This window comes from Oncorhynchus kisutch, linkage group LG5 (genome assembly GCF_002021735.2).
Source record: "Oncorhynchus kisutch isolate 150728-3 linkage group LG5, Okis_V2, whole genome shotgun sequence".
In the NCBI taxonomy this organism is placed as follows: domain Eukaryota; kingdom Metazoa; phylum Chordata; class Actinopteri; order Salmoniformes; family Salmonidae; genus Oncorhynchus; species Oncorhynchus kisutch.
The window spans coordinates 55,342,228-55,368,372 of record NC_034178.2 but is presented as its reverse complement, the minus strand read 5'-3'; the positions used below and the strand labels follow the sequence as shown (position 1 = coordinate 55,368,372).

The 26,145-nt window shown below is 45.3% G+C and overlaps 2 protein-coding genes across 11 annotated transcripts in view; both read left to right on the top strand.

The window, feature by feature from the left end:
- The first annotated feature begins 303 nt into the window (after positions 1-303).
- LOC109891287 (protein polybromo-1) lies at positions 304-19,996 on the top strand. 6 transcript variants are annotated; one of them, XM_020483713.2, is made up of 31 exons: positions 304-427; positions 1,014-1,163; positions 1,397-1,494; positions 1,715-1,862; positions 2,044-2,193; positions 7,748-7,933; positions 8,130-8,228; positions 8,436-8,613; positions 8,756-8,972; positions 9,210-9,351; positions 9,590-9,687; positions 10,131-10,272; positions 10,573-10,710; positions 10,908-11,019; positions 11,212-11,419; positions 11,738-12,038; positions 12,284-12,420; positions 12,625-12,836; positions 12,946-13,128; positions 13,217-13,374; positions 13,998-14,240; positions 14,623-14,768; positions 15,062-15,219; positions 15,395-15,578; positions 16,188-16,356; positions 16,776-16,974; positions 17,261-17,374; positions 17,898-18,059; positions 18,757-18,821; positions 18,990-19,188; positions 19,431-19,996. In XM_020483713.2, the coding sequence occupies exons 2-31, from the start codon at positions 1,026-1,028 to the stop codon at positions 19,592-19,594; spliced, it is 4,848 nt and encodes a 1,615-aa protein (XP_020339302.1). In that variant the 5' UTR covers positions 304-427; positions 1,014-1,025; the 3' UTR covers positions 19,595-19,996. The 6 variants fall into 6 exon arrangements, with proteins under 6 accessions (XP_020339302.1, XP_020339303.1, XP_020339301.1 ...); XM_020483714.2 differs by having other exon boundaries at positions 16,188-16,395; positions 17,261-17,332; XM_020483712.2 differs by having other exon boundaries at positions 16,188-16,395.
- Positions 17,381-26,145, top strand: part of LOC109891286 (double-stranded RNA-binding protein Staufen homolog 1) — a 10,651-nt gene continuing 1,886 nt past the window's right edge. The window contains exons 1-13 of one of the 5 annotated variants that reach the window (XM_020483710.2): positions 20,248-20,458; positions 21,348-21,644; positions 21,720-21,841; positions 22,128-22,278; positions 22,454-22,610; positions 22,756-22,930; positions 23,411-23,506; positions 23,636-23,854; positions 24,099-24,242; positions 24,465-24,611; positions 24,778-24,856; positions 25,153-25,310; positions 25,503-25,670. In XM_020483710.2, the coding sequence (XP_020339299.1) occupies positions 21,455-21,644; positions 21,720-21,841; positions 22,128-22,278; positions 22,454-22,610; positions 22,756-22,930; positions 23,411-23,506; positions 23,636-23,854; positions 24,099-24,242; positions 24,465-24,611; positions 24,778-24,856; positions 25,153-25,310; positions 25,503-25,670 (1,806 nt within the window). In that variant the 5' untranslated portion in view covers positions 20,248-20,458; positions 21,348-21,454. Of the gene's footprint in view, positions 19,189-19,430; positions 21,842-22,127; positions 22,279-22,453; positions 22,611-22,755; positions 22,931-23,410; positions 23,507-23,635; positions 23,855-24,098; positions 24,243-24,464; positions 24,612-24,777; positions 24,857-25,152; positions 25,311-25,502; positions 25,671-26,145 lie in introns of those variants that run through there. The other 4 variants (XR_004210086.1, XR_004210085.1, XM_020483711.2 and 1 more) reach the window with 4 other exon arrangements.

The following is a 26,145-nucleotide window of genomic DNA, read 5'->3' as shown; positions in this document are numbered from 1 at the left end:
ATTCAAGAGGGGGTGCAATTTCATGACATACAATAGATATACAATAGAAATTTCGTGTGAGATTTAATTTGAGAATTGTAAAACAAAATCATGTTGATTCGGAGAATTGTAGACTAATATTGCATGTCAATTCAATCGAATCTGTATTGAGGTTGTTCAGACTGGGTATTTATCTATTACATTAAATCAGATATAAACCATTCAGGTGGTTAGGTTTGGGATAATGTTGTAGGTTTGGAATTGGCCCCAGCTCTAGGAAATTCATCTTTGCTATTTCCCACTTTTTCCAAATCGAACGCAGCTGTATATTGTCACTTCCGGCAATCATGGGGAGGCGCTTGACTAGCTAACGTTTCATATGAATTGACTTTAGCTAGATATACAGTACAACACATTATTTTGCTCAGGGAAATATATAACAATTAAGGTAAGCCTGCTTTGCCTTAAATTAATTTAACAAAGTAGCTAACATTACAACTAGCTTGCTAGTTATTTGATCGAATTTCTGTGAGCGTGTAGCGAACATTTTAGGCGCTCGCCTTTGTTTGTAGCTGGAATGTTAGCAGCTACAGTAGCTAGTTAGCTACATTAGCTAGCTACGCGCTAACGGTCTGCTACCACCGTTGCTCTATATTTGTTATGGGTAAGTTAAATGAAGTATCGCTAGATAGCGAAATAAACCAATAGTATACGAAGATCTCCGTGTCCCGCGTTTGAAATACCTAGCTAACAAACTAACGTGAGCATAAACGTATAACTATGGGCTACATAGCAAGCTAAGTAGTTAGTTAGCTAACAACTTTAAAGGGAACATGGTCATATTTGCGTGGATGTCAGTTAGTCTCAACAAACAATTATTTAAGGTTACAGGGCTAGTCCGTGTGTATAATATATTATACAGTAAGTTGCAGAGTTAACGTTACCTAGCCACCAAGCTAACACGGTGTGTTATTTTTGTTTTTTTAAATAAAGGTGATTTATTTATATATATATATTTTTATTTATTTATTAAGGTACCATCAGTTATGCAAATGAGTTCGAAAAGAAGAAGGGCCACCTCTCCCTCCAGTAGTGTGAGCGGAGGGGACTTTGACGATGCATCCTCCACTCCTGGAAGCGGACGAAAAAGACGAAGAGCCTTTAATGTTCCTACGGTAGACCCTGTGAGTTGATTTTCTTAGTTCTAGCGCTGATGTATGAAATTATTGAGATCAGACCAAACTAACTATCCCCTTAATTAAAGCTTGTTATTCTTAACATCCTTGTTGTTTGACATTTGGGCAGGTTTGTCATGTTTTATTCGTGTGATGCAGTGAATCCAAGTATCCTAAACTTGGATTCGTGTACTGTAACCTGCTTTGACACACATTGTTTGACCATGTTTTGTGTAAAACAGATTGCTGTGTGCCATGAGTTGTACAACACTGTCAGGGACCACAAGGATGACCAGGGGAGGCTGCTTTGTGAGCTGTTCATCAGGGTACCAAAGAGAAGGTAATGTACCATTTGACATTAGAGATGGGTGGGTCATTTCATCAGGGCACACGGTAACAAAACATTCGCAACAGAAAACTTAACCTGTTTATTTTTTTGACATGTCCAAGTAATCCCTCCCCATTTCAACCCACTTTCTAACATTTCATGCCAAATGACCATACACTTAATGTAGAAGTAACCTGGAGGCTTTTTCTCTATCTGCCTCTCCCTCCTCCAGGAACCTGCCAGACTACTATGAGGTGGTGTCCCAGCCCATAGACATGACCAAGATCCAGCAGAAGCTCAAGTCAGAGGATTACCAAGATGTGGAGCAGCTCACTGCTGATTTCCAGCTTATGTTCAACAATGCCAAGAACTACTATAAGGTGACACACACACACCAGGTTCAGTGGAAACTCTGAGATGAAAATCTATTTAAGGCTTGATTATGCTGTATGTTGTGCCATTACACTTTGACTATTAACAAACATTGTTACTCTTTGACTAGTAGGAAAAACATCCTTCAAACACTGCAGGTTAGTCATGGTTTTATCTCTGACTTATCAGGCTGAGAGTGAAGAGTACAAGGCAGCCTGCAGGCTGTGGGAACTCTACGTTCACATCAGGAATGAGTTTGTGCAGCCAGGGGATGGTGATGAAGATGATGACGATGGTGAAGACATGCTGGATAATCCTGCTCTCTCCACTGAAGATGAGGTAAAGCTCAAAGATCATCTGGACAAATCAGTTTTACCTCTGTCATGATCTTCGATTTCCTTGCTGCTGTGCATCTATCATAGAATATAAAATAAATCTTGATAGCTCATATCTCGTGTCAGGTCAACCACCTAATCAAATCAAATCAAATGTATTTATATAGCCCTTCGTACATCAGCTGATATCTCAAAGTGCTGTACAGAAACCCAGCCTAAAACCCCAAACAGCAAGCAATGCAGGTGTAGAAGCACGGTGGCTATGAAAAACTCCCTAGAAAGGCCAATACCTAGGAAGAAACCTAGAGAGGAACCAGGCTATGTGGGGTGGCCAGTCCTCTTCTGGCTGTGCCGGGTGGAGATTATAACAGAACATGGCCAAGATGTTCAAATGTTCATAAATGACCAGCATGGTCGAATAATAATAAGGCAGAACAGTTGAAACTGGAGCAGCAGCACAGTCAGGTGGAAGTTGAAACTGGAACAGCAGCATGGCCAGGTGGACTGGGGACAGCAAGGAGTCATCATGTCAGGTAGTCCTGGGGCATGGTCCTAGGGCTCAGGTCCTCTGAGAGAGAGAAAGAAAGAGAGAATTAGAGAACACACACTTAGATTCACACAGGACACCGAATAGGACAGGAGAAGTACTCCAGATATAACAAACTGACCCCAGCCCCCCGACACATAAACTACTGCAGCATAAATACTGGAGGCTGAGACAGGAGGGGTCAGGAGACACTGTGGCCCCATCCGAGGACACCCCCGGACAGGGCCAAACAGGAAGGATATAACCCCACCCACTTTGCCAAAGCACAGCCCCCACACCACTAGAGGGATATCTTCAACCACCAACCTACCATCCTGAGACAAGGCTGAGTATAGCCCACAAAGATCTCCGCCACGGCACAACCCAAGGGGGGGGCGCCAACCCAGACAGGATGACCACAACAGTGAATCAACCCACTCAGGTGACGCACCCCCTCCAGGGATGGCATGAGAGAGCCCCAGCAAGCCAGTGACTCAGCCCCTGTAATAGGGTTAGAGGCAGAGAATCCCAGTGGAAAGAGGGGAACAGGCCAGGCAGAGACAGCAAGGGCGGTTCGTTGCTCCAGAGCCTTTCCGTTCACCTTCCCACTCCTGGGCCAGACTACACTCAATCATATGACCCACTGAAGAGATGAGTCTTCAGTAAAGACTTAAAGGTTGAGACCGAGTTTGCGTCTCTGACATGGGTATGCAGACCGTTCCATAAAAATGGAGCTCTATAGGAGAAAGCCCTGCCTCCAGCTGTTTTCTTAGAAATTCTAGGGACAATTAGGAGGCCTGCGTCTTGTGACCGTAGCGTACGTGTAGGTATGTACGGCAGGACCAAATCAGAGAGATAGGTAGGAGCAAGCCCATGTAATGCTTTGTAGGTTAGCAGTAAAACCTTGAAATCAGCCCTTGCTTTGACAGGAAGCCAGTGTAGAGAGGCTAGCACTGGAGTAATATGATCAAATTTTTTGGTTCTAGTCAGGATTCTAGCAGCCGTATTTAGCACTAACTGAAGTTTATTTAGTGCTTTATCCGGGTAGCCGGAAAATAGAGCATTGCAGTAGTCTAACCTAGAAGTAACAAAAGCATGGATTAATTTTTCTGCATCATTTTTGGACAGAAAGTTTCTGATTTTTGCAATGTTACGTAGATGGAAAAAAGCTGTCCTCGAAATGGTCTTGATATGTTCTTCAAAAGAGAGATCAGGGTCCAGAGTAACGCCGAGGTCCTTCAGTTTTATTTGAGACGACTGTACAACCATTAAGATTAATTGTCAGATTCAACAGAAGATCTCTTTGTTTCTTGGGACCAAGAACAAGCATCTCTGTTTTGTCCGAGTTTAATAGTAGAAAGTTTGCAGCCATCCACTTCCTTATGTCTGAAACACATGCTTCTAGCGAGGGCAATTTTGGGGCTTCACCATGTTTCATTGAAATGTACAGCTGTGTGTCATCCGCATAGCAGTGAAAGTTTACATTATGTTTTCGAATAACATCCCCAAGAGGTAAAATATATAGTGAAAACAATAGTGGTCCTAAAACGGAACCTTGAGGAACACCGAAATTTACAGTTGATTTGTCAGAGGACAAACCATTCACAGAGACAAACTGATATCTTTCCGACAGATAAGATCTAAACCAGGCCAGAACATGTCCGTGTAGACCATTTTGGGTTTCCAATCTCTCCAAAAGAATGTGGTGATCGATGGTATCAAAAGCAGCACTAAGGTCTAGGAGCACGAGGACAGATGCAGAGCCTCGGTCCGATGCCATTAAAATGTCATTTACCACCTTCACAAGTGCCGTCTCAGTGCTATGATGGGGTCTAAAACCAGACTGAAGCATTTCGTATACATTGTTTGTCTTCAGGAAGGCAGTGAGTTGCTGCGCAACAGCCTTCTCAAAAATTTGAGAGGAATGGAAGATTCGATATAGGCCGATAGTTTTTTATATTTTCTGGGTCAAGGTTTGGCTTTTTCAAGAGAGGCTTTATTACTGCCACTTTTAGTGAGTTTGGTACACATCCAGTGGATAGAGAGCCGTTTATTATGTTCAACATAGGAGGGCCAAGCACAGGAAGCAGCTCTTTCAGTAGTTTAGTTGGAATAGGGTCCAGTATGCAGCTTGAAGGTTTAGAGGCCATGATTATTTTCATCATTGTGTCAAGAGATATAGTACTAAAACACTTGAGCGTCTCTCTTGATCCTAGGTCCTGGCAGAGTTGTGCAGACTCAGGACAACTGAGGTTTGGAGGAATACGCAGGTTTAAAGAGGAGTCCGTAATTTGCTTTCTAATAATCATAATCTTTTCCTCAAAGAAGTTCATGAATTTATCACTGCTAAAGTGAAAGTCATCCTCTCTTTTGGAATGCTGCTTTTTAGTTAGCTTTGCGACAGTATTAAAAAGGAATTTCGGATTGTTCTTATTTTCCTCAATTAAGTTAGAAAAATAGGATGATCGAGCAGCAGTAAGGGCTCTACGGTACTGCACGGTACCGTCCTTCCAAGCTAGTCGGAAGACTTCCAGTTTGGTGTGGCGCCATTTCCGTTCCAATTTTCTGGAAGCTTGCTTCAGAGCTCGGGTATTTTCTGTGTACCAGGGAGCTAGTTTCTTATGAGAATTTTTTTTAGTTTTTAGGGGTGCAACTGCATCTAGGGTATTGCGCAAGGTTAAATTGAGATCCTCAGTTAGGTGGTTAACTGATTTTTGTCCTCTGGCGTCCTTGGGTAGGCAGAGGGAGTCTGGAAGGGCATCAAGGAATCTTTGTGTTGTCTGTGAATTTATAGCACGACTTTTGATGTTCCTTGGTTGGGGTCTAAGCAGATTATTTGTTGCAATTGCAAACGTAATAAAATGGTGGTCCGATAGTCCAGGATTATGAGGAAAAACATTAAGATCCACCACATTTATTCCATGGGACAAAACTAGGTCCAGCGTATGACTGTGACAGTGAGTGGGTCCAGAGACATGTTGGACAAAACCCACTGAGTCGATGATGGCTCCGAAAGCCTTTTGGAGTGGGTCTGTGGACTTTTCCATGTGAATATTAAAGTCACCAAAGATTAGAATATTATCTGCTATGACTACAAGGTCCGATAGGAATTCAGGGAACTCAGTGAGAAACGCTGTATATGGCCCAGGAGGCCTGTAAACAGTAGCTATAAAAAGTGATTGAGTAGGCTGCATAGATTTCATGACTAGAAGCTCAAAAGACGAAAATGTCATTTTTTTTGGTAAATTGAAATTTGCTATCGTAAATGTTAGCAACACCTCCGCCTTTGCGGGATGCACGGGGGATATGGTCACTAGTGTAGCCAGGAGGTGAGGCCTCATTTAACACAGTAAATTCATCAGGCTTAAGCCATGTTTCAGTCAGGCCAATCACATCAAGATTATGATCAGTGATTAGTTCATTGACTATAATTGCCTTTGAAGTAAGGGATCTAACATTAAGTAGCCCTATTTTGAGATGTGAGGTATCATGATATCTTTCAGTAATGACAGGAATGGAGGTGGTCTTTATCCTAGTGAGATTGCTAAGGCGAACACCGCCATGTTTAGTTTGGCCCAACCTAGGTCGAGGCACAGACACGGTCTCAATGGTGATAGCTGAGCTGACTACACTGACTGTGCTAGTGGCAGACTCCACTATGCTGGCAGGCTGGCTAACAGCCTGCTGCCTGGCCTGCACCCTATTTCATTGTGGAGCTAGAGGAGTTAGAGCCCTGTCTATGTTGGTAGATAAGATGAGAGCACCCCTCCAGCTAGGATGGAGTCCGTCACTCCTCAGCAGGTCAGGCTTGGTACTGTTTGTGGGTGAGTCCCAGAAAGAGGGCCAAATATCTACAAATTCTATATTTTAGGAGGGGCAGAAAACAGTTTTCAACCAGCGATTGAGTTGTGAGACTCTGCTGTAGAGCTCATCACTCCCCCTAACTGGGAGGGGGCAATTACTCGATGCCGACACATCTTTCTAGCTGATATGCACGCAGAAGCTATGTTGGCTAAAGGTGATTTCTGACTGTTTCATCCTAACATCGTTGGTGCCGACGTGAATAACAATATCTCTATACTCTCTACACTCGCCAGTTTTAGCTTTAGCCAGCACCATCTTCAGATTAGCCTTAACGTCGGTAGCCCTGCCCCCGGGTAAACAGTGTATGATCGCTGGATGATTCGCTTTAAGTCTAATACTGCGGGTAATGGAGTCGCCAATGACTAGAGTTTTCAATTTGTCAGAGCTAATGGTGGGAAGCTTCGGCGTCTCAGACCCCGTAACGGGAGGAGTAGAGACCAGAGAAGAATCGGCCTCTGACTCCGACCCGCTGCTTAATGGGGAAAACCGGTTGAAAGTTTCTGTCGGCTGAATGAGCGACACCGGTTGAGCGTTCCTACAGCATTTCCTTCCAGAAACCGTGAGAAAGTTGTCCGGCTGCGGGGACTGTGCCAGGGGATTTACACTACTATCTGTACTTACTGGTGCCACAGACGCTGTTTCATCCTTTCCTACACTGAAATTACCCTTGCCTAACGATTGCGTCTGAAGCTGGGCTTGCAGCACAGCTATCCTCGCCGTAAGGCGAGTACAGCGGCTGCAATTAGAAGGCATCATGTTAATGTTACTACTTAGCTTCGGCTGTTGGAGGTCCTGACGAATCGTGTCCAGATAAAGCGTCCGGAGTGAAAAAGTTGAGGAAAAAATTAATAAATATATGAACGGTAATTAAAAAGTGAAAACCGTAAAGTTGTCAGGTAGCAAAACAGGTTGGCAACAAAAATCACAGCAACTCGAAAACAAGCCTGCAAGTTGTGACCGGAAATGACGTCAGACGTTCACAGACGTATACGTGTACCAAGCAAAAACTAATACTGTTCATTATCACTTTTAATGTGTCTACAACTGCTACTGTCATGCTAAGTTGAACCATTCTTTATAAGCTTTGTAACACTTGCAACTCAAGTTGCATAGTCAGTGGATGTGCTTGGGATCATAGCTTATTGTTCCTGTATGCTCTGATCTGCAGACTCCACCGAGCTGCCTGAAGGAGGTTTTGGAGCAGCTGTTGGATGCTGTGGTGTCATACACGGACACATCAGGACGGGTCATCAGTGAGCTCTTTCAGAAGCTGCCTTCCAAAATGCACTACCCAGACTACTATGCCGTTATCAAGGAGCCCATTGATCTTAGAGCCATCGCTCAGAGAATACAAGTATCCTATTCACCTCCTGAAGCATTGTGATTTGTGTAGAATTGATTGACATCTAATTGATTTAAGCATATTGATACATAAACAAGTTAATATAGGCCTACTTGACATAATTTCTTGCGTTGTGTAATTATATAAGATAACTGTGTAACCTAACCATGATTTCTTTTGACTACTACTGATTATTTGTCTTTTTCAGATTGGGTACTACAAAAGTGTCACCGCCATGGCCAAGGATGTTGACCTTCTGGCGAAAAATGCAAAAACATACAATGAACCAGGATCTCAGGTTTTTAAGGTATATTTATCTTATGCTGAATATAATATATATTATGCTGCATTTCCGTATTCTCATATGTTCTGGTGTACAATTGAGCTGAAAGTCTAGTTTCAGTAGAGCTATGTTATACTCTAGATTTTACTGCATGTCTACAACTTTCCAAATGTACTGTAGATGCTATACAATGCACACTAATCACAATGCTTTCCCTAATTTGATGTTAAGGATGCTAACACCATCAAGAAGGTCTTTATCCAGAGAAAGACTGAGATCGACCATGCTGAGCCCACTAAGACCAGTGTCCGCATCAGGAACCGGAGATCAGCCCAAGGAGACCGTCTCTCTGCCATCACTCTGGCTCTGCAGTACGGCTCAGAGAGTGATGAGGACGCCCTGCTCTCTGGCGAGTTTGTCTCAACACATACACACACTAACTAGAGTTGAATTGTTTAATCTTTGAGACCAACCCCTCTTCATAGCTTTGTTTCAGTAGGGATAAGTATATGTGACTAATTGTGTGCACTCCTCTGTCTATCGTGTTCCAGGCTCTGTGCATTATGACGAGGGTGAGTCTGAGGCGGAGTGCCTGAGCTTCAGTATGGACATGGGTAACCCAGTGTTCCAGCTATATGAGGCTGTGAGGGGGGGCAGGAACAGCCAGGGACAGCTCCTCTCTGAACCCTTCCTCCAGGTGCCCTCCAGGAAAGAATACCCTGACTACTACCAGCAGGTCAAACAGCCCATCGCCCTCCAGCAGATCAGGTAGGAATAGGCTACTACAGTACATCGTCCTATAGGTACTGTACATACTAACGTCATTGAATGATGACCTGGAGGAAAAGATCATGTCCCCACTCGCTGTTTTGCTTCTCCCAAATGTGATATTCTTTTGTGATCAGCAAAACTCTTTGGACCTTCTTTTTGCCCAGCTCCTGTTGCTACTTTGGATATACATAAAACCCATCAGTGAATGATGACCGACCTTGTCCTCTGTCCCAGGGAGAAGATGAAGAACGGGGAGTACCAGAGCGTGGAGCAGATGGACTCTGACCTCACTCTGATGTTTGAGAATGCTAAGCGCTACAACGTGCCCAACTCGGCCATCTTCAAACGGGCCCTGCGGCTGCAGCAGATCCTGCTGGTCAGTAGGGTATTGGACCTTATCTGCCTTTTATACTGTTGATTGTTTAGGAAAGGGCTGAATATAATAAACAGTCATTCAGAGTACACTGGTAGGATTTCTTTCTGTTGGTGAGTTGGAAATGCAACTAGGAATACAAGACATTGAAATGTAAATTCTGGTAGTGTTTCTGTGTATAAAAGACTGAATGGTGAGTACGCTATTGTTGACCGTGATGAATGTAATGAATGTTTTGCAGATGAAGAAGAGGGAGCTGTTGAGGAGAGGTGATGAAGAGGATCAGGACAGCATTCTGTCCTCTGACACCGGAACTGGCAGTGCTACCAAGAAGAAAAGGTAGGACCCCCCCCCCACTCCTCCCTCGCTCTCTCTCTCATTCTTTCATTACCACATCTAGGTAGATGCAATCGTTGACATCTCACACCAAGTCAACCAACTATAGCTTTCATTCTCACTTTTTTTTTTGTTTATCTACATCTGCTGCCCTCCTGCTTTTAAGTTTACCCTTTGCCAAGGTAATTAGACTCAATTCAAGTTGCCTGCAGGCAGCCCAACTCCGTTATCTTATATCGAGGTGGAGTTTAGTTTTGATAACTTGTCGTGCGATTTGCTAGCAACAACATTGAGTCACCATCAGTTAGTACTTTAAGAGTTTTTTGAATGTACATTTTTATCTGTACCTATTTTTGTCCTGTATAACTGTGGCCCTTCCGTGGGGTGCTGAAATTCATACTTTCTATAAAAACATTTATTGAATATAACCACCTCTTGCCATTTAGCCATAAGAAGAATGTGAAGAAGAACCGTATGAAGGCACTGTATGCTGCAGTGACTGAAGCCAGAGAAGCAGGGACCAACCGGAGGCTCTGTGATCTGTTCATGGTGAAGCCCTCCAAGAAGGATTACGCAGACTACTACAAGGTAGGCATGAAGTCAACACCAGGTTTTCACAATCCACTAGTTTGCTAGGGCTGCTAAGACAAAGAGCTTTTTTTTCTTTCTCTCTTTCCCCCCCTAACAGAATATAGTGAGTACTGGACATCCTATTGCATTGGAGAAAAGCCACACATTTTAAATCAAAGCAGAATCTTGGTTATTTGAAACATAGATCTTGGTCCAGCAATGGAAAATATTACTTTTACATTTGATTCCCTAATGTTGGTATCGATACGGATGCTGTAGATTGGCTAATCTATGAACCTAACTCCTCCCTTCTACCAGGTGATCCTGGAGCCCATGGATCTTAAGACCATGGAGCATAACATCCGCTCAGAGCGCTACGCCACCGAAGAGGCCCTTATGGACGACATGAGGCTGATGTTCCGCAACGCACGCCACTATAACGAGGAGGGATCTCAGGTAGGGCCACTGCCAATCACTCACAGGGCCATGTCACAAAGTGTTCCGTAGGCATTAGATAAAGTAAAACGGGGAGTTATTACCTGAACTTGGCCAATAAGAAACAGAATTTTGTTTTGCTATGCCCTAATGAACAACACCCTGGGCTAAATTTACAACATGGGAGGGAGGATTGAATGACCTGTTTTGCTGTGGAGGTTTATGATGATGCTGACATCCTGGAGAAGATCGTGAAGGACAAGCGGAAGGAGCTAGGAGCTTCTCCTGAGGAGGGCACTGACAACATGGGATCTCCTAAGCTCAAACTAAGTATGTTTGACTCTTTTCTGTGGGTGTTTAACAGCACTTCTGAAATATGTATAAACATTTTTAAAAATGAGAGTAAAGGCTAAATGTATATTGTTGTTCTGATAACATTTTACATGAAAATTCTAAAATTTTTGTACTTTGTGTATACTTGTCCCTTTCACATGCTTGTTTTTCGCCATCGTCTCTCTGTAGGAAAGAGTGGCGCGTCTCCTAAGAAGTCCAATAAATACCTCACCCCGCTGCAGCAGCGCCTCAATGAGCTGTATGATGCTGTGAGGAACTACACAGACGGCAGGGGGCGACGTATCTCCACCATCTTCTTGCGCCTTCCGTCCCGCGCTGAGCTGCCTGACTACTACTCCACCATCAAGAGGCCCATCGACATGGAGCGCCTGCGCAGGTAAGCTACAGGCTAACCTGTGTGTGGCTAGCAAGAGGTGAGGTTGCTGAGAGGTTAGAGAGCTGGGCCAGGAACTGTAAGTTAGCCCTGTTTGAATCTGGTGCAGAGTGAGCCAGCAACTGAAGGGTTTCTGGTATCAGTATCCTAGATGTACCATCTTCTGGTGTTGTGCCCTTGAGCACCGCACTTATCCCCTAAAGTGCGCCCTGTGCTCCAACCTCTGTGTGTGTCTGTGTCTGGGGTTGGGAGCCAATAAAGCAAAGACATATCTTTTCCGAAAGAAGATTGGACTTTATTTATGTTCTTCCTCTTCTCTAGCCACATGGCGGGCGGCCGTTATCAGGACGTGGATGCACTGGTGGAAGACTTTGCCTTGATGTTCAACAACGCCTGTACCTACAACGAGCCAGAGAGCCTGATCTACCGCGACGCTCTGCTTCTCCACCGTGTGCTCCTGGAGACCCGCAGGCTGCAGGAGGGAGTGGAGGAGGGTGGCTCGCCCCCTGCTGTGGGGCCTCTAGTCAGGGAGCTGATCAGGAACCTGTTTATGTCTGTGCTTGGGCACCAAGACGAGGAGGGGAGGTGTTACAGCGACTCACTGGCTGAGATCCCTGCCCAGGTAAGCGATAGGAGATCGTCCATACCCTACCTGGGGCCGTATTCACATTTTATCGGGCTAGGAGTGCTGATCTAGGATCAGGTGCCCCCTGTCTGTAATCTTATTCAGTGTGATCTAACAGGCAAAAAGATTTAAACAAAGATGTGTAGCATTTAGAAATTCTTATGTTTATTGTAATAGCAGTCATTGAGTTTTTAATAAAAAGTTCTGAACGACCATTAAACTAAGTGAACTAACCTCAACAGGACCCGGCCAGCCCAGAGAAGCCTTTGCTCAACTTTGACGTGATCCGGGCCAACGTGGAGCGAGGACGCTACCGCAGGCTGGACGTGTTCCAGGAGCACATGTTTGAGGTGCTGGAGAAGGCCAGGCGCCTGCACAGGTACGTAGTCTGCACATCATTAGAAAGGCCTTTGTCGCTTTTAATTGCTCTCCAACCTTTCTGAGTCTTTGAGTTTATGCATCTGATTCTAGATTGCAGCATTGATAGAAAGCTGAAACAAACCAGGAACCAAGTTAAATCTAACTGATTTCTCTGTGAACCCTCAACCTTTGACCCTGCATGCCTTGCCCTGTCCCTTCACAGGACAGACTCTGAGATCTTTGAGGATGCGGTGGAGCTGCAGCAGTTCTTTATAAAGATCAGAGATGAGCTCTGTAAGAACGGTGAGATCCTCCTCTCCCCGGCTCTCAGCTACACCTCTAAACACATGCACAGTGACGTAGAGCAGGAGAAGAGAGAGAAACTACCCAAGGAGATGGAGGAGGACAAACTGAAGAGGGAGGAGGAGAACAAAGGTGTGTGATGGCATGGGGCCGGGTGTGTGTCAGTGCAGGTGATTGTGACTGAGTCTGAGGCCTATATAATGTGAGGTTGATGTATTATCATATTCTATGTGGCTTCCAGAGGAGGGAGAGAAGGCTGAGGACCCAGCTGGGGGAGGTGCAGGGCCAGAGAGGATGTACAGTCAGGACTGCAGCTTTGAGAACAGCACCTACCACGTGGGAGACTGTGTCTACGTGCAGCTGGCCGAGGCCAACCGCAAGCCTCACATCGTCTGCATCGAGCGCCTGTGGGAGGACGAAGCAGGTAACCAACACGACACACACTTTGAGACGCGCACACACACACTGCTTTACTGTCAGTAATGTGTTATTCTGTTTTTCCATGTGTGTAGGTGAGAAGTGGCTGTATGGCTGTTGGTTCTACAGGCCCGGTGAGACCTTCCATCTGACAACACGCAAGTTCCTCCAGCAAGAGGTCTTCAAGAGTGACTACTTCAACAAAGTACTAGTCAGCAAGATACTGGGCAAATGCATGGTCATGTTTGTCAAGGTAAGGTCATGTATCTATCTGAACGGTTCTGATAATACACACACCTGCGACATAGATGTATGTAATTCAATTGAAATGTAATGCTCATCTATTGGATTAGATAACATCATTATTTGAGCTGAATTGTAATGTCATTTGTAATATAACATGCACTGACTACTGGGGCAGGAAATTGCCAGGGACCTCACGATACAATGTTATCATGATACTTTGGTGCCGATACAATGCGTTTGCGATTTGATACTGATTATTTTTTTATTGCGATTCAAGGTTCCAAACATATTGCTCGCCATATGTCTGCTGTAGGGTGACGAGAGAGCCAATGGAAAACAAGTTTTGATCAGTCATTGAAACAAGTGCCTAAAACTCCCTATTTTAATGCAGTTACAGTCAACTAGCGCAATATTGTCAATAAGATACGCTATATCGTCAAAGTTACATATTGGGATATTATATATCGATTTACCCCCCAACCCACATTGCAGTCCTACTGCGCAGAATCACTGATCTACAAATCACCTTGTATTCCAAAGAACTTCTCATTATGTGATGAACATTAGCCATTGCCTTGCTTTAAATTGATCCCCTCCAACACACTGATCATCCGTGTGCTTCCTCTACAGGATTACTTCAAGCTGCAGCCTGAGGGAGTCAGACCAGAGGACGTGTACGTCTGTGAGTCCCGTTATTCTGCCAGGAACAAGGCCTTTAAAAAGATCAAGCTGTGGGCCGTCCCAGCCGCCGTGAGGTTTGTCCCTCGGGACGTGCCTTTGCCCGTTGTCCGGGTGGCCTCCATGTATGCCAAACGTGATCAGGAGAAACTGCTGGCCGTGGCTGATAACGGCAGCCGCAGCATCGTCGACAAGGTGAGAGGTCTGAGCACAGGGGGTCTCTTTATTTTAGAGTGAATTGCCGTTGTCCTGCTTATAGGACATGTCCACCACAATTACTGTACTTGTAAGGCAACACTTCATTGGGCAAATACCTCTGATGTAATATTAAATAACACTAAACATTAGAATGTATTAAATATTGCTGAGCCAAACTAAACTGAGACAAGCTGTACTGGTTAATCTTCCACCATAGTTGCTGTGCTGTAAAGGACAATGGGAAAGGAAAATATCAGTCGGCACAGTACACTTAGTGTAAAAGGTGTTAGAGGTGTAAAGCTGAATATTTTTGTTGCGGCACCAACACTGTATCGGTGTTACTGAGTGTGTGTGTGCTCTCCTACTGTGTGATGTGTAGGAGCGTGAGGATGTGCCAGTGGAGATGACTGGAGGGGAGCCAGGCTGTCCGTACTATGACCAGCTTCACTACAACAACATGTGGCTGAAGGTGGGAGACTGTGTCTACATCCGGTCACATGAGCTCATTAAACCACGCATCGGCAGGTATTTCAATCAAACCTAGTATTTCTATTCATATGTATTGTGTGTGAGAGGCTCTTTAGTCGAATCCTTGCATCCTCTCGCCGCCTCCTCAAAATGTATTGAAGAACAAGGTCCGAGGGGAGGCACCTTGGACCTACTTCTCCCATACAGTTGAGAAGAAGGCAAGGGAGATGGGATGTGAGAAGTCCCAGAAATATATAGTCAGCTTTGTGTTTTCAATATGGAAATGTGGTTTAGGTCTGTGAATGTGACAATTAGGAAGCTAATAGTTTTAATTGATTGGGCTGTAACAGGATAGAGAAGCTGTGGGTGCGTGACGGAGCAGCGTTCTTCTTCGGGCCCATCTTCATCCACCCAGAGGAGACTGAACACGAGCCCACCAGGATGTTTTACAAGAGAGAGGTGTTTCTCAGCAACCTGGAGGAGACATGTCCCATGACCTGCGTCATCGGTAACGTACCACTTTACAAGGCACTACGCTCAACATGCAAATACTCAATCTACACATTATTGCTGTTTACATTATCAAACCTTTGCCAGACTAGTCTCTGAAAACCGTTTCTGACATATAGCACCCCCTGGAGTGGTCCTGTAATTAACCATCACGCTTTCCTTCCCTCCTGCAGGTAAATGTGTGGTGTCGTCCTTTAAGGACTACCTGTCGTGTCGGCCCACTGAGGTGTCTGAGGAGGACGTATTGCTGTGTGAGAGCCGCTACATCGAAAGTGAGAAGCAAATGAAGAAGTTTAAAGGCCTGAAGCGCTTCTCCCTCCACGCTAAGGTGGTGGACGACGAGATCTACTACTTCAGGTGGGAGCCACACACATACTGAACATTTTAAAGGGGCAATCAGCAGTTGCTACATCCATTTAGGAAATATGCATGAATCATATGTACCCATTGATTCTTGAAGATTATAACTTATGAGCTTATTTCAAATGTCGTACCCCATCAGAACCCAAAATATAAGCATTTTTTTACTCCAATGTTTGTAAACAAACAATGTATAGCCTCAACATGGTTCAACTATAATTTTAATGGTCCGTCCTTGCATCCATAGCTTTGTCTATAAATTTGAGTGACTATATTTCTCCAGCCGCATCTCTCAGATTTTTACAGAAACAGTGGTCGGGAGTCGCTTTGTTATAGTTTCAACTGCTGATTGGGCCTTTAACATAGAACAGGTAAAAGCCCTATTCTGTTTATTCCAATTTCCCCCTTAAGTGTGCACTGAACTAATTCACTCCCCCTCGTGGATTGGACCGGTGTACACCCAGGCTAAGAAAGCTGCTTTGCTCTCTTCAGGGAGAACAAGGGAAGAGAATCGAACTGCAGCCAAAGATTTTATTAGCTTGATAGCATATGTGAGTTTCTTGTCTGGCTGGTATCAACCCTCTTCTCTGATTGGTTCATATCCAGGAAGTTGATAGTGCCCCAGAAGGAGCCGTCTCCTCTGCTGAATAAGAAGATTGAAGAGTTGGAGATGAAGCTGGCAGACATGGATGAGGGGGATGAGGATCTGGATGACCTGGAGGAAGAGGACGAGGCTCCAGAGACTCCCTCCATGCCCATCATGCAGACCCCTCTGGCAAGCGATTTGGACATCATGCCTTACACCCCTCCTCAGGTCTTACATCCACGCACCCACACCCTTTGCGCAAATGCTGTACCCTTCTGCCCACACACAACCCGCCTCAACAGATTTACCCTTCCACCTCCATGCATACACCCACCTTTGTCCCAACAAGTCTCTTGCCTCTAATCAAACACACCCAACCCCACATAACCCCTCCATTCAGCCGCTCATGCATCACACACAGCCCTACCCATGATTTTACACCCATTACCATCATTCCCCCTAGATCTTAAAGCTCTTCACACACTCCTACAAAACCATCACTACCTAGGGCCTCTCAATCTATCTCTTTATGGAATTGAGCTTGAATTCATTTAAAACTGTACGTGTTACTGTTGATTGACCCGTCTACCCCCTGTTTCCCTTCACAGTCCACGCCCAAGGTAAAGGGTGTGTCTAAGAAGGATGGGGCCAAGAGGAAAATGAACATGAGCGGCTACATCCTGTTCAGCAGTGAGATGCGTTCAGTCATCAAGACCCGCCACCCTGATTTCTCCTTTGGGGAGCTCAGCCGTCTGGTGGGAACCGAGTGGAGGAACCTGGAGGCTCCCAAGAAAGTAGAGTATGAAGGTAGGAAGGCCAGGGAAGCATGCTAGTACTGAGGTGTCTATACAGAGTCTTTTAGTTACACCATTAGATTCATGCACTGGTTGAGATCTGCAATCAGTATGTACCAGCCAGGTGACAATGTCATTATTTAAAGGGACATTATTACACTCCATAATCTGTTTTCAGGTCACGAAAGTAGTCCAAATCCCATGCCAAACATCTGACAAACTTTGATTTTGGACTGTAATGTCCCTTCAATGTTAGCGTTATGAATCTATCGAAGCATGCATGTTACTGTTTGTTCCAGAGCGGGCAGCCAGGGTGGTGGAGCAGCAGGAGAGGGAGAGGGCAGCCCAGCAGCAAGCTTCCCCTAGAGCAGGTACCCCAGTAGGGGCCATGATGGGAATGACGCCTGGTCCAGGTAACCCCTAACTCGCAGAGACAGGCAGTGAAACACAAATACACAACTAGCCCCTAAGCACACAGATGTGCATACATTTCTATAGAATAGGGGCTAGGGGTTGATTTGTGATTCAGGGAGACAGCACGATCGCTTGGGACTTAGCTGGACTGCTAAAACGATTCAACCTTTATTCAACTTTTTCTCCTATCTGAAAATTGTCCAGTGCCTTTCAACTGCATCCTCATTATAGGCTGCGGTTGTTTTTGTTTGTTGCTACTAATTTAAATGTATAGTATTCCATCAGTTTATTTGTTTTGCATCAAATGCATGATCCAAATCAACTGCATGAACAAGAGTATTTGTTTTATTTAACCTTTTATTTCATTCCATCAGCATGTAGATATATACAGTAACACCATGCTTGTTTTGCCTACTAACTGGTTGAATTTTCTTTTCTTATCATTAATGTGTAGTGCATGTCAGTTGCATGTCACTTATGCATGGATATGTTGTTGTCCGTTCCCTGCCTCCTCCTCCTAAGGCATGATGGGAGCTTATGGCCCCCCCTACGGTATGCCCATGCAGGGCCCCTATGAGGGCTTGCTGGGTATGGGCCCAATGCCACCTCACCATATGGGCTCGATGCCCCCCCAACACTTCCAGCCAGGTATGCCTGGGTACCACCCTGGCATGCCCCACCCGGGTAAGGACCCCCTACCAGCCACCGTCCACTCCAGGCCAAGGCCACACCTGTCCTGGTCAGTCAGTAGCTCCCAGTCAGTCGTGTCTGTCTCTCCTGCTGGAGGGGCTTACCTGGTCTACAGGCAGGCTGTGCTGTGGTGGCCCACTGACCACTCAGGCTGCCAAACATCTGTCTGCTGGGAGATAAAGTGCACTCCAGAGTTGGTCAGCTGCAGGCAGCAGAACAAAACACATTGAAAGTAAAGAAGGTAGTGTGTAGAGGTACTTGCTTGACTGCCTGGTAGACAGACAGTTTGAAATGAAGATGCTCTGCATCGTAGCTATATCGTGTGCAACTGACTACCTTTTCAGTCTGTCTGTCCGTCAAGCACTACAGGGGTCCACCGTCATTTACTTCTCTACACGCATACTTCTCTACACATCTACTCTCATATCTAATTTCTCTCAAACATCAGAATCCATGCTCGCCTCAATTAACACATGAACAAACATGTAATGCCCGTGGAGCAATGACTACAGCTAACCCTTTATCTCACCAGTTTCTGTAAAGATCACACACGTTTATTTTCCAGCATGCATTCTATGCACATCCACCATGTTATATAGCCTACACTATGAATGTATCATGCAACAACTATTACCCTCATACAACAGTGCTTGCCGTCTTGTCACGATTTTGTGGGAACTCGTTGTGATAGGTATGATGGGTCCTGGTATGAATGGCATGCAAGGAAGTCCCGGAGGCCACCACTACATGCAACAGGTAAAAGTCGAACTTACAATGACCAATGAGCTACTGCACTGATACTTTCTATCATCTGGAACTATTTGCATGTTGTGTATGATTCCTGATTGGATTTCCGTTAGTTCCATATGTTATATTTTATCCAAATGCAGTGGGAAAGTTATTGTTTTCCTGTATCTCCCTCAGCCTGGGATGCAGGCCCCTCCACCATACCCAGGCATGGGCCAGCTAGGGCAACCCTCCCACCTCCAGCCCACGACCCCCATGTTTGTGGCTCCACCGCCCAAGACCCAGAGGGTGCTCCACTCTGAGGCCTACCTCAAGTACATTGAGGGCCTGAACGCAGAGAACAACACTGTCAGCAAGTGGGACCAATCTCTCAAAGGTATATTTCTACTCACAAATTTGCTGTTCTTCTATACTGCGTTTGCCTTTCTTTCCATGCACCTGTCCTACAGCATACTGAATGAACTACAACAATTTCCTTCTCACTGTAATACCATGTTTTCTAACATTCTCTTGAATAGCTGTCCTCTTAGGTGTCATTTATTGTAGCATTTTTTTGGACTGTTCAGTTTTGGGGTTTGTGGTATGACTTGTGATGGGTAAAGTGTCACATTTCCATAGCACGTAGGAGAGATGTCCACCTGTCCAAAGAGCAGGAGAGCAGACTCCCTTCCCATTGGTTGAAGAGCAAGGGAGCCCACACGACGATGGCAGACGCACTGTGGCGCCTGCGGGACCTGATGCTTCGAGACTCACTGAACATACGTCAGGCGTACAACTTGTAGAAACCTCTTAACAACTGTGTGTTCCTAGCTGACTACATTGCAGACACCTGTCAGATCTCCAACATACTTGGATAGGTGTTTAACATATTAGCTAACCACATAAAATGCACACAACCATTGGTTGATTCAATGCAAATGTCTGCAATGTAGTTGACCTGGTACACGACCACTGTCACACGCTCACTGTCCTCATCGTAGAATGGACACAGGAAGAAGAATTAGGTGATAGAGAAGCAATATTTTATAGTGAATCAATCATGGATTTTTATATTTTTTTAGAGCAGAATAAGCTTAGGTTTGTCATTTCTTTATTTTGTATCATGTTTGTGATTTCTCAATGTAAGTTCATGTTCTTAGCCGCTTATGGTCAGTCACTGACAAAATACATTTGCTGAGAACATTTATGGTTGTTTCATTTGTGTTGTCTGTTTTGAGTCACCCATGCACCACAAGGTTTATAACGGGAGATATCCCGCATAAAATTCAGGCCTAGGTGTGGCCACTCACATGTAGTCTTCAAAGGGTTTCTGAGCCTTTATTGGAGCTATGGATGTGCTTGTCTGTGGCTAACAGACATGTCTATACTATGACATTTCTGATGTTCATTCATTAGCTACAAAATAATCCACTTTCCAGGCAGACATCCTCCTAGCTGAACGATGTCATTTCCCGGAAGAGACAGCCAAGATTGGGCCATTCTCTTTAGTGTTTGCCTTGTCTGCCTTTCCCCCACCTCTTCACTAGAAACATTTTGATCCAAAATCACACGGAAACCCTACACAACTGGCGCAAAAACAAACCAATACAACACTTAAGCAACGTATCCAAATGGAATAACTAAGAACTGAACAGAAAGATAACGAGGTGAGGTTTATTAGACGACTCTTAGACGCTAGCTAAATGCTAGCCAGACATGATTTGCTGCAGGAGTTACCTAACGTTAGATGGCTAAGCTTGCGGCGTCGGATCGTTCATTTTTAAGCTCAGTGCTTCAGATGTTGCTATGCCGGATGCAAACGTGTCATTGCAAATTATAACTATACTGTAGTTATGTTTTCAAAGCACATTTAAAGTACAAACGCCATGAGTGTGAAATGTATTAGATAACTTAGCTAACTTACATATCTAGCTTAATGTTAGGCTAGGTTCGATAGCTATCTACCGGTACTTATAACAAGCGTGCAACCACCTGCATTTGTCTAGACAACCAGAATTAATCAATGACCGTTTTGTAAAAAATACATTATAGTAGTTGGGTACTAACGTTAGTAGGTAAGTTATGTGATATGAAACGAAGTTAGCCAGCTTGCTAGACAGCTAACGTTAGTTGGCTAAGTTGTAGCTAGCGGAACACGCCTTACAAAGAACCTTCAAACGACAGTTTCCAACTGGAATTCCAAACTTGGTATTCTCTCACCAAGTTTGGTATTAAGTTAGACTATGTTAGCCACATTGCAGGGAAATAATTGTCGTTTGAATGTTCTCTGTATTGCAATCCATGTTTTATGTCTAATGCAAAATCACAGCACCCTTATAACCATTTCATGCATGGGTGTTGTCCAGGTGTTGCAACGTATTAATTGCTCTGTCTTGTCACTGCTGGCCTGGATCAACAAAGGCCCCTGAAAGCCAGTTGTGCAAGGCACTGACAGTGGGCATTGTTGTAGTGATGCGAATGTGGCATCTCAAAATGCAGTTAACAAGCTACCCCAAAACAAACACTATACCATTCTCTTTGTTACCCTCTTTTCAGGGAGAGCTTTGCAGTCACTCCTCTCAAAATCGAATAAACCCTAAACGTCTATTGCTGCTGCACTGAAAAGCACCCACCTCAACTCAACCTGAGCCCAACCAGCCAGTATGTTCCAGTGTCCGGGTAACCCTATGTCCAGCGCTGCTGCCAGCCCCATGCAGCAGCTGTCTCAGCCCCAGCCAGGGTACAGCATCCCCTGTGCCTCGAGTCCCCTGCCCTCTGAGAGCGCCAGTCACCCTCTCCGGAGCTCAGCCCTGCCCTTGGGCTCAGCCACTCCCTTCAGCCCCACCTCCACAGGTGTGTGAGTGTGTGTCAAAGCTGTCTGTGTGTCTCTCTCAATGGGCTTATCTGTTTTTGTTTGTTTGTTTTTAGTATCTAACATGGCAAACCCTAAAGAGAAGACCCCCATGTGTCTGGTGAATGAGTTAGCCCGTTTCAATAAGATCCAGCCTGAGTATAAGCTGCTCTGTGAGCAAGGACCAGCTCACTCCAAGGTAACTCAACAACCCAGCCACTGGTACTCACTAGCAAACTTAGGTTGTGTTTATAAGGATACACTCACTGTAGCAAAAGGTTTTGCAACTGAAAATAAAAACAAATGTTTCTTGTTGAACAAGTTCAGATAGTGGCATACCATTTCTGGCCTTTTGTGACAACTGAACACAAGCCTGGAAATATCAGTCATCAGTGTGCTTTTTATGTCTACCTTCCTGCTCTTTAATACTTATAACAGAGATTTATCCCTATCCACTTCTCTCTTCTGTTTCCTTACTCTCCCAGATCTTCTCAGTGAGGTTATCGCTAGGGGATCAGCACTGGGAGGCAGAGGGGACCAGCATAAAGAAGGCCCAGCACTCTGCAGCTGCCACAGCCTTGGCCCAGACCACAATGCCCAAACCTAGCATGAGAAACAATACCCGCAACAACACAGGTCATCACGTTGCTCAGTTTCATGATAGGGAAACATTGATAGTCAGTGGCTTTAAGTAGTCTACATTAAATAGGGTTTGAGTTTGATCACTAGGTGTATTAAAGTTTTGGTGCCTATTGTTCTTTAATGTGTTCTGTTTGTGTTTTCGGTTTCATCTGTGTGTGTACTACCACAGTAGACTGCATGACGCAAACGGTGGAGCTGAATTCCCTCTGTATGAAGTTAGGGATGAAGCCTATGTACAAGCCCATAGAACCTTACCCCGGGATGAGACCACCCAGCTTCAACTACAACATCAGGGCACCGGGGCCTTACCAACGCTCCATGCAACAGTACGTCCATTTGTTTTTCTGGGGGGGTATTCATTGTAAAACTTAAATTAATACCCCAGGCATTTATTGGAGGCCAGCATGATTAGGTAAGTCAGTCAGTAAAAGCTATACCTGAGCATCTCCTGTCTTCTCGGTGTGTGGTCAGGTACTACTACCCGTTTCCCCCAGTGGGGCCGGTGCTGTACCACATGGAGCTGAACATCGGGGGCCAGCAGTTCCATGGGAAGGGGCGTACGCGGCAGCTCGCCAAACACGACGCCGCCTCCAAGGCTCTGAAGACTCTGCAGAAGGAGCCCATACTGCTGCAGCAGCTGCCTGAGGTCAGAACTGCCTGGGGTCAGAACTGCCTGGGGTCAGAACTGCCTGGGGTCAGAACTGCCTGGGGTCAGAACTGCCTGGGGTCAGAACTGCCTGGGGTCAGAACTGCCTGGGGTCAGAACTGCCTGGGGTCAGAACTGCCTGGGGTCAGAGCTGCCTGGGGTCAGAGCTGCCTGGGGTCAGAACTGGGGAGAAAACACTAGGGTTGGAACAGTCCCTGCTTATTCCTTTCTGTTTCTGGGAATACTCCAACTGGAATTCCTGGAAAAAGTTGGATGAAAGTTTGGGAACATTTCTGGTATTTTGCCCAAAGGGCAACACCAGCTACATGGATCACTACACCGGTCTGCTTCACAACGTGAAGGGCACATATTTGACTCAATTCTGCCACACAGAGCAATTCCGCTGCATCTTATAGCCACTCTGCTGCAACATACACAGCTGTCAGATAGAATGTTTTGACACAAACTATTTCATTTCAGATGAATGGAGAAGACACTGAAGAGAACCTCAACAAATCAGAAATCAGCCAGGTGTTTGAGATCGCACTGAAGAGGAACATGCCTGTCAACTTTGAGGTAGGCTTTGGTCCTGCATTTGCTCAACTAACAGTCCAGTTATATAGTGGAACTAATTATGTTCTCTCCCCTGAGGATATACCTTTCCAAGTCTTTTTCTAATTGTCTTTCCCTTACCTCTTCCCACAGGTTCTGAAGGAGGCAGGTCCTCCCCACATGAAGAGCTTCATGGTGCGTGTGGCGGTGGGGGAGTTCTGTGGTGAGGGCGAGGGCAAGAGTAAGAAGATCGCTAAGAAGCTGGCAGCTACAGCCGTGCTGGAGGAACTGAGGAGACTGCCCCAGCTGATCCCCTGCGTGGAAAAGATGCAGCCAGCACGCATCAAGAAGAAGACCAAGTCCATCATTAAGGTGAGAGGACCAGGGGGATGAGGTCAGGGAGAATAGAGGGCAGATGGGAAATTTGCTTCCTAGCTGGCAGTGAATACAAGTACTGTACATCATAAAAAAGAACAAGGGCTTCTAAGAAAGCCATTGTTAATTCTTAAAGGGCAACAGAAGGGAGAGGAGGGGTGATGGGGAAAGCTTTTGCATGGTTGGATTTTTTTTTATAGGAATGTTTGATCTTGTGCTTGTTCCCTCCGTCCCCCTCCAGCTGCAGACCAGTCCAGAATATGGCCAGGGCATGAACCCCATCAGCAGACTGGCTCAGATCCAGCAGGCTAAGAAAGAGAAAGAACCAGAGTACAACATGCTGACAGAGAGGGGGCTGCCCAGACGCAGGGAGTTTGTTATGCAGGTGAGACAGGAGGTCCTGGAACATAGCCTACCACTACCTGCTCTTGGCCTAGGGCACTTGTGTAAGTCTGAGGGGATTGGACAGGTGTGAGCAATATAACACCTAGCCTATCAGAGGGCAATGTGGAGCTTGCGCCATAGTGTGTATGCCTATCTAGACTAGTTCTCTCATCTCACTAGTGTCTATGGTTCTCTCATTCTGACCCGTGGTTGTGGTCACCAGGTGACGGTGTGTGGTCAGTGTGCGGAGGGCTTGGGCCCCAGTAAGAAGGTAGCGAAGAAGAACGCAGCAGAGAAGATGCTGGAGCTTCTAGGTTTCAAAGTGCCTCAGCCGCAGCCCCACAAACCTGCGCTCAAAATGGACGAAAAGGTACAGTAGGTCCCCAAGAGCCACCAGAGGCATCCCATCCAGACCAATGGTTTAGTTAGACTCCACTCATGTGCTTATCTATCAGGTAGTACATAGCAAAGATAGTTTGTATTGACTTGAATGATCATTGAGCCGTGTATTCTTTCTGTTGATCATGTGACCCAAGGTTCCACTGAAGAAAAATGGAGATGGGAGGAAAGTGACCTTCTTTGAGCCAGGCTCTGTGGAAGAGAGCCAGTCGCTGGGTAAGTGGTTCAGGAGCAGGGTTGAAACTACACATATTTTGATATGTACTGTTTTATGCAGTACACTTTGTTTGGATTTGGTATGAGACATTTTACTTACTCTACTTAAACCCTTTTGTCTCTTTTGGGGAGCAGAGGTAATCCACAAACTTCCCCCAGAGTGTTATGCGAGATGACTGATTTAGTATTTTGGAAAGTGGGATACTTTTACGTTACATGGGTGTTTCATTCCGTGTTCTCCTTCCTTCCTGTTTTACATGATTATGTCTCTGGTGACTCCCCCCATCATCTCTCAGGTTCCAAGGAGGAGGACTACCGCCTGCCCTTCCTCAGCCACCAGCAGCTCCCAGCAGGCATTCTGCTCATGGTGCCTGAGGTGGCCCAGGCTGTAGGGGCCAGCCCTAGCCAGGGGCACCAGAACAAGGACTACGGTCCCCGGGCCAACCCTGCCAAGGTGTGTCCCTTTGTTTTAGTGGAATTAGCCATGGTATTATTTTAGCTCTGCTATCTTTAACCTCACAGTTTGTATGTTTATTTTAGTCCTGTGATGTTCTCTTTTACTACTTCAATATTTTGTTGTAAAGGTGTCTTTGATTAGCAAGATGAGCACTATGCAAATAAACAGTATTGTTATTATTATATTAAGGCCACCTTGACGGCCATCATCGCCAATGAGCTGCTGTACGCTGGTGCCTCCCTGACCGCCGAGACCATTCTGAAGAGCCAGAACAGTGTTGGTCATCTAGTACCCCATGGACCCCTGACCAGACCCTCTGAACTGCTCAGCTACCTGGCCAATGTACAGGGACTGCAGGTACACACATACAAACACCTACCCCATGGGTTCCTGACCAGACCCTCCGAACTGCTCAGCTACCTGGCCTAATGTACAGGGACTACAGGTAGTCATAGACACAATGGTGTGTGTGCATGTGTGTGCACACGAACAAATACACACACACACACACACAATTAAACTTTTTATTAATGCAGTGGTATTCAAACCTTTTCAGTGGAGACTTCATTTTTTTCCCACCAGAATATCTGGGGACATAATATTTTCTCCCACAAATTTCTGGCTACTCCACCACACCCCAGCTATAAAATCAGTAAATTCATCCATTTTTACATCAACAAATAACCTTCAATTCATTACATTTTCATCTCTTATCCAAATGATAAGAAACTAATAAATATATTTACTCAATATTATTACATTGTAATAAATATCTTTCTCAAAAATGTTTGCATGTTGTCCCATACAATCTCTACCTTTTTGTTGTTGGGCG

Excerpts from the sequence above, each read along its gene's own strand:
- LOC109891287 (XM_020483712.2), top strand. The coding sequence starts at position 1,026 with ATGCAAATGAGTTCGAAAAGAAGAAGGGCCACCTCTCCCTCCAGTAGT. Across the intron at positions 10,711-10,907 it reads ATAACGAGGAGGGATCTCAG|GTTTATGATGATGCTGACAT; the intron begins GTAGGGCCACTG and ends TTTGCTGTGGAG. Across the intron at positions 19,189-19,430 it reads GTGGGACCAATCTCTCAAAG|CACGTAGGAGAGATGTCCAC; the intron begins GTATATTTCTAC and ends ACATTTCCATAG.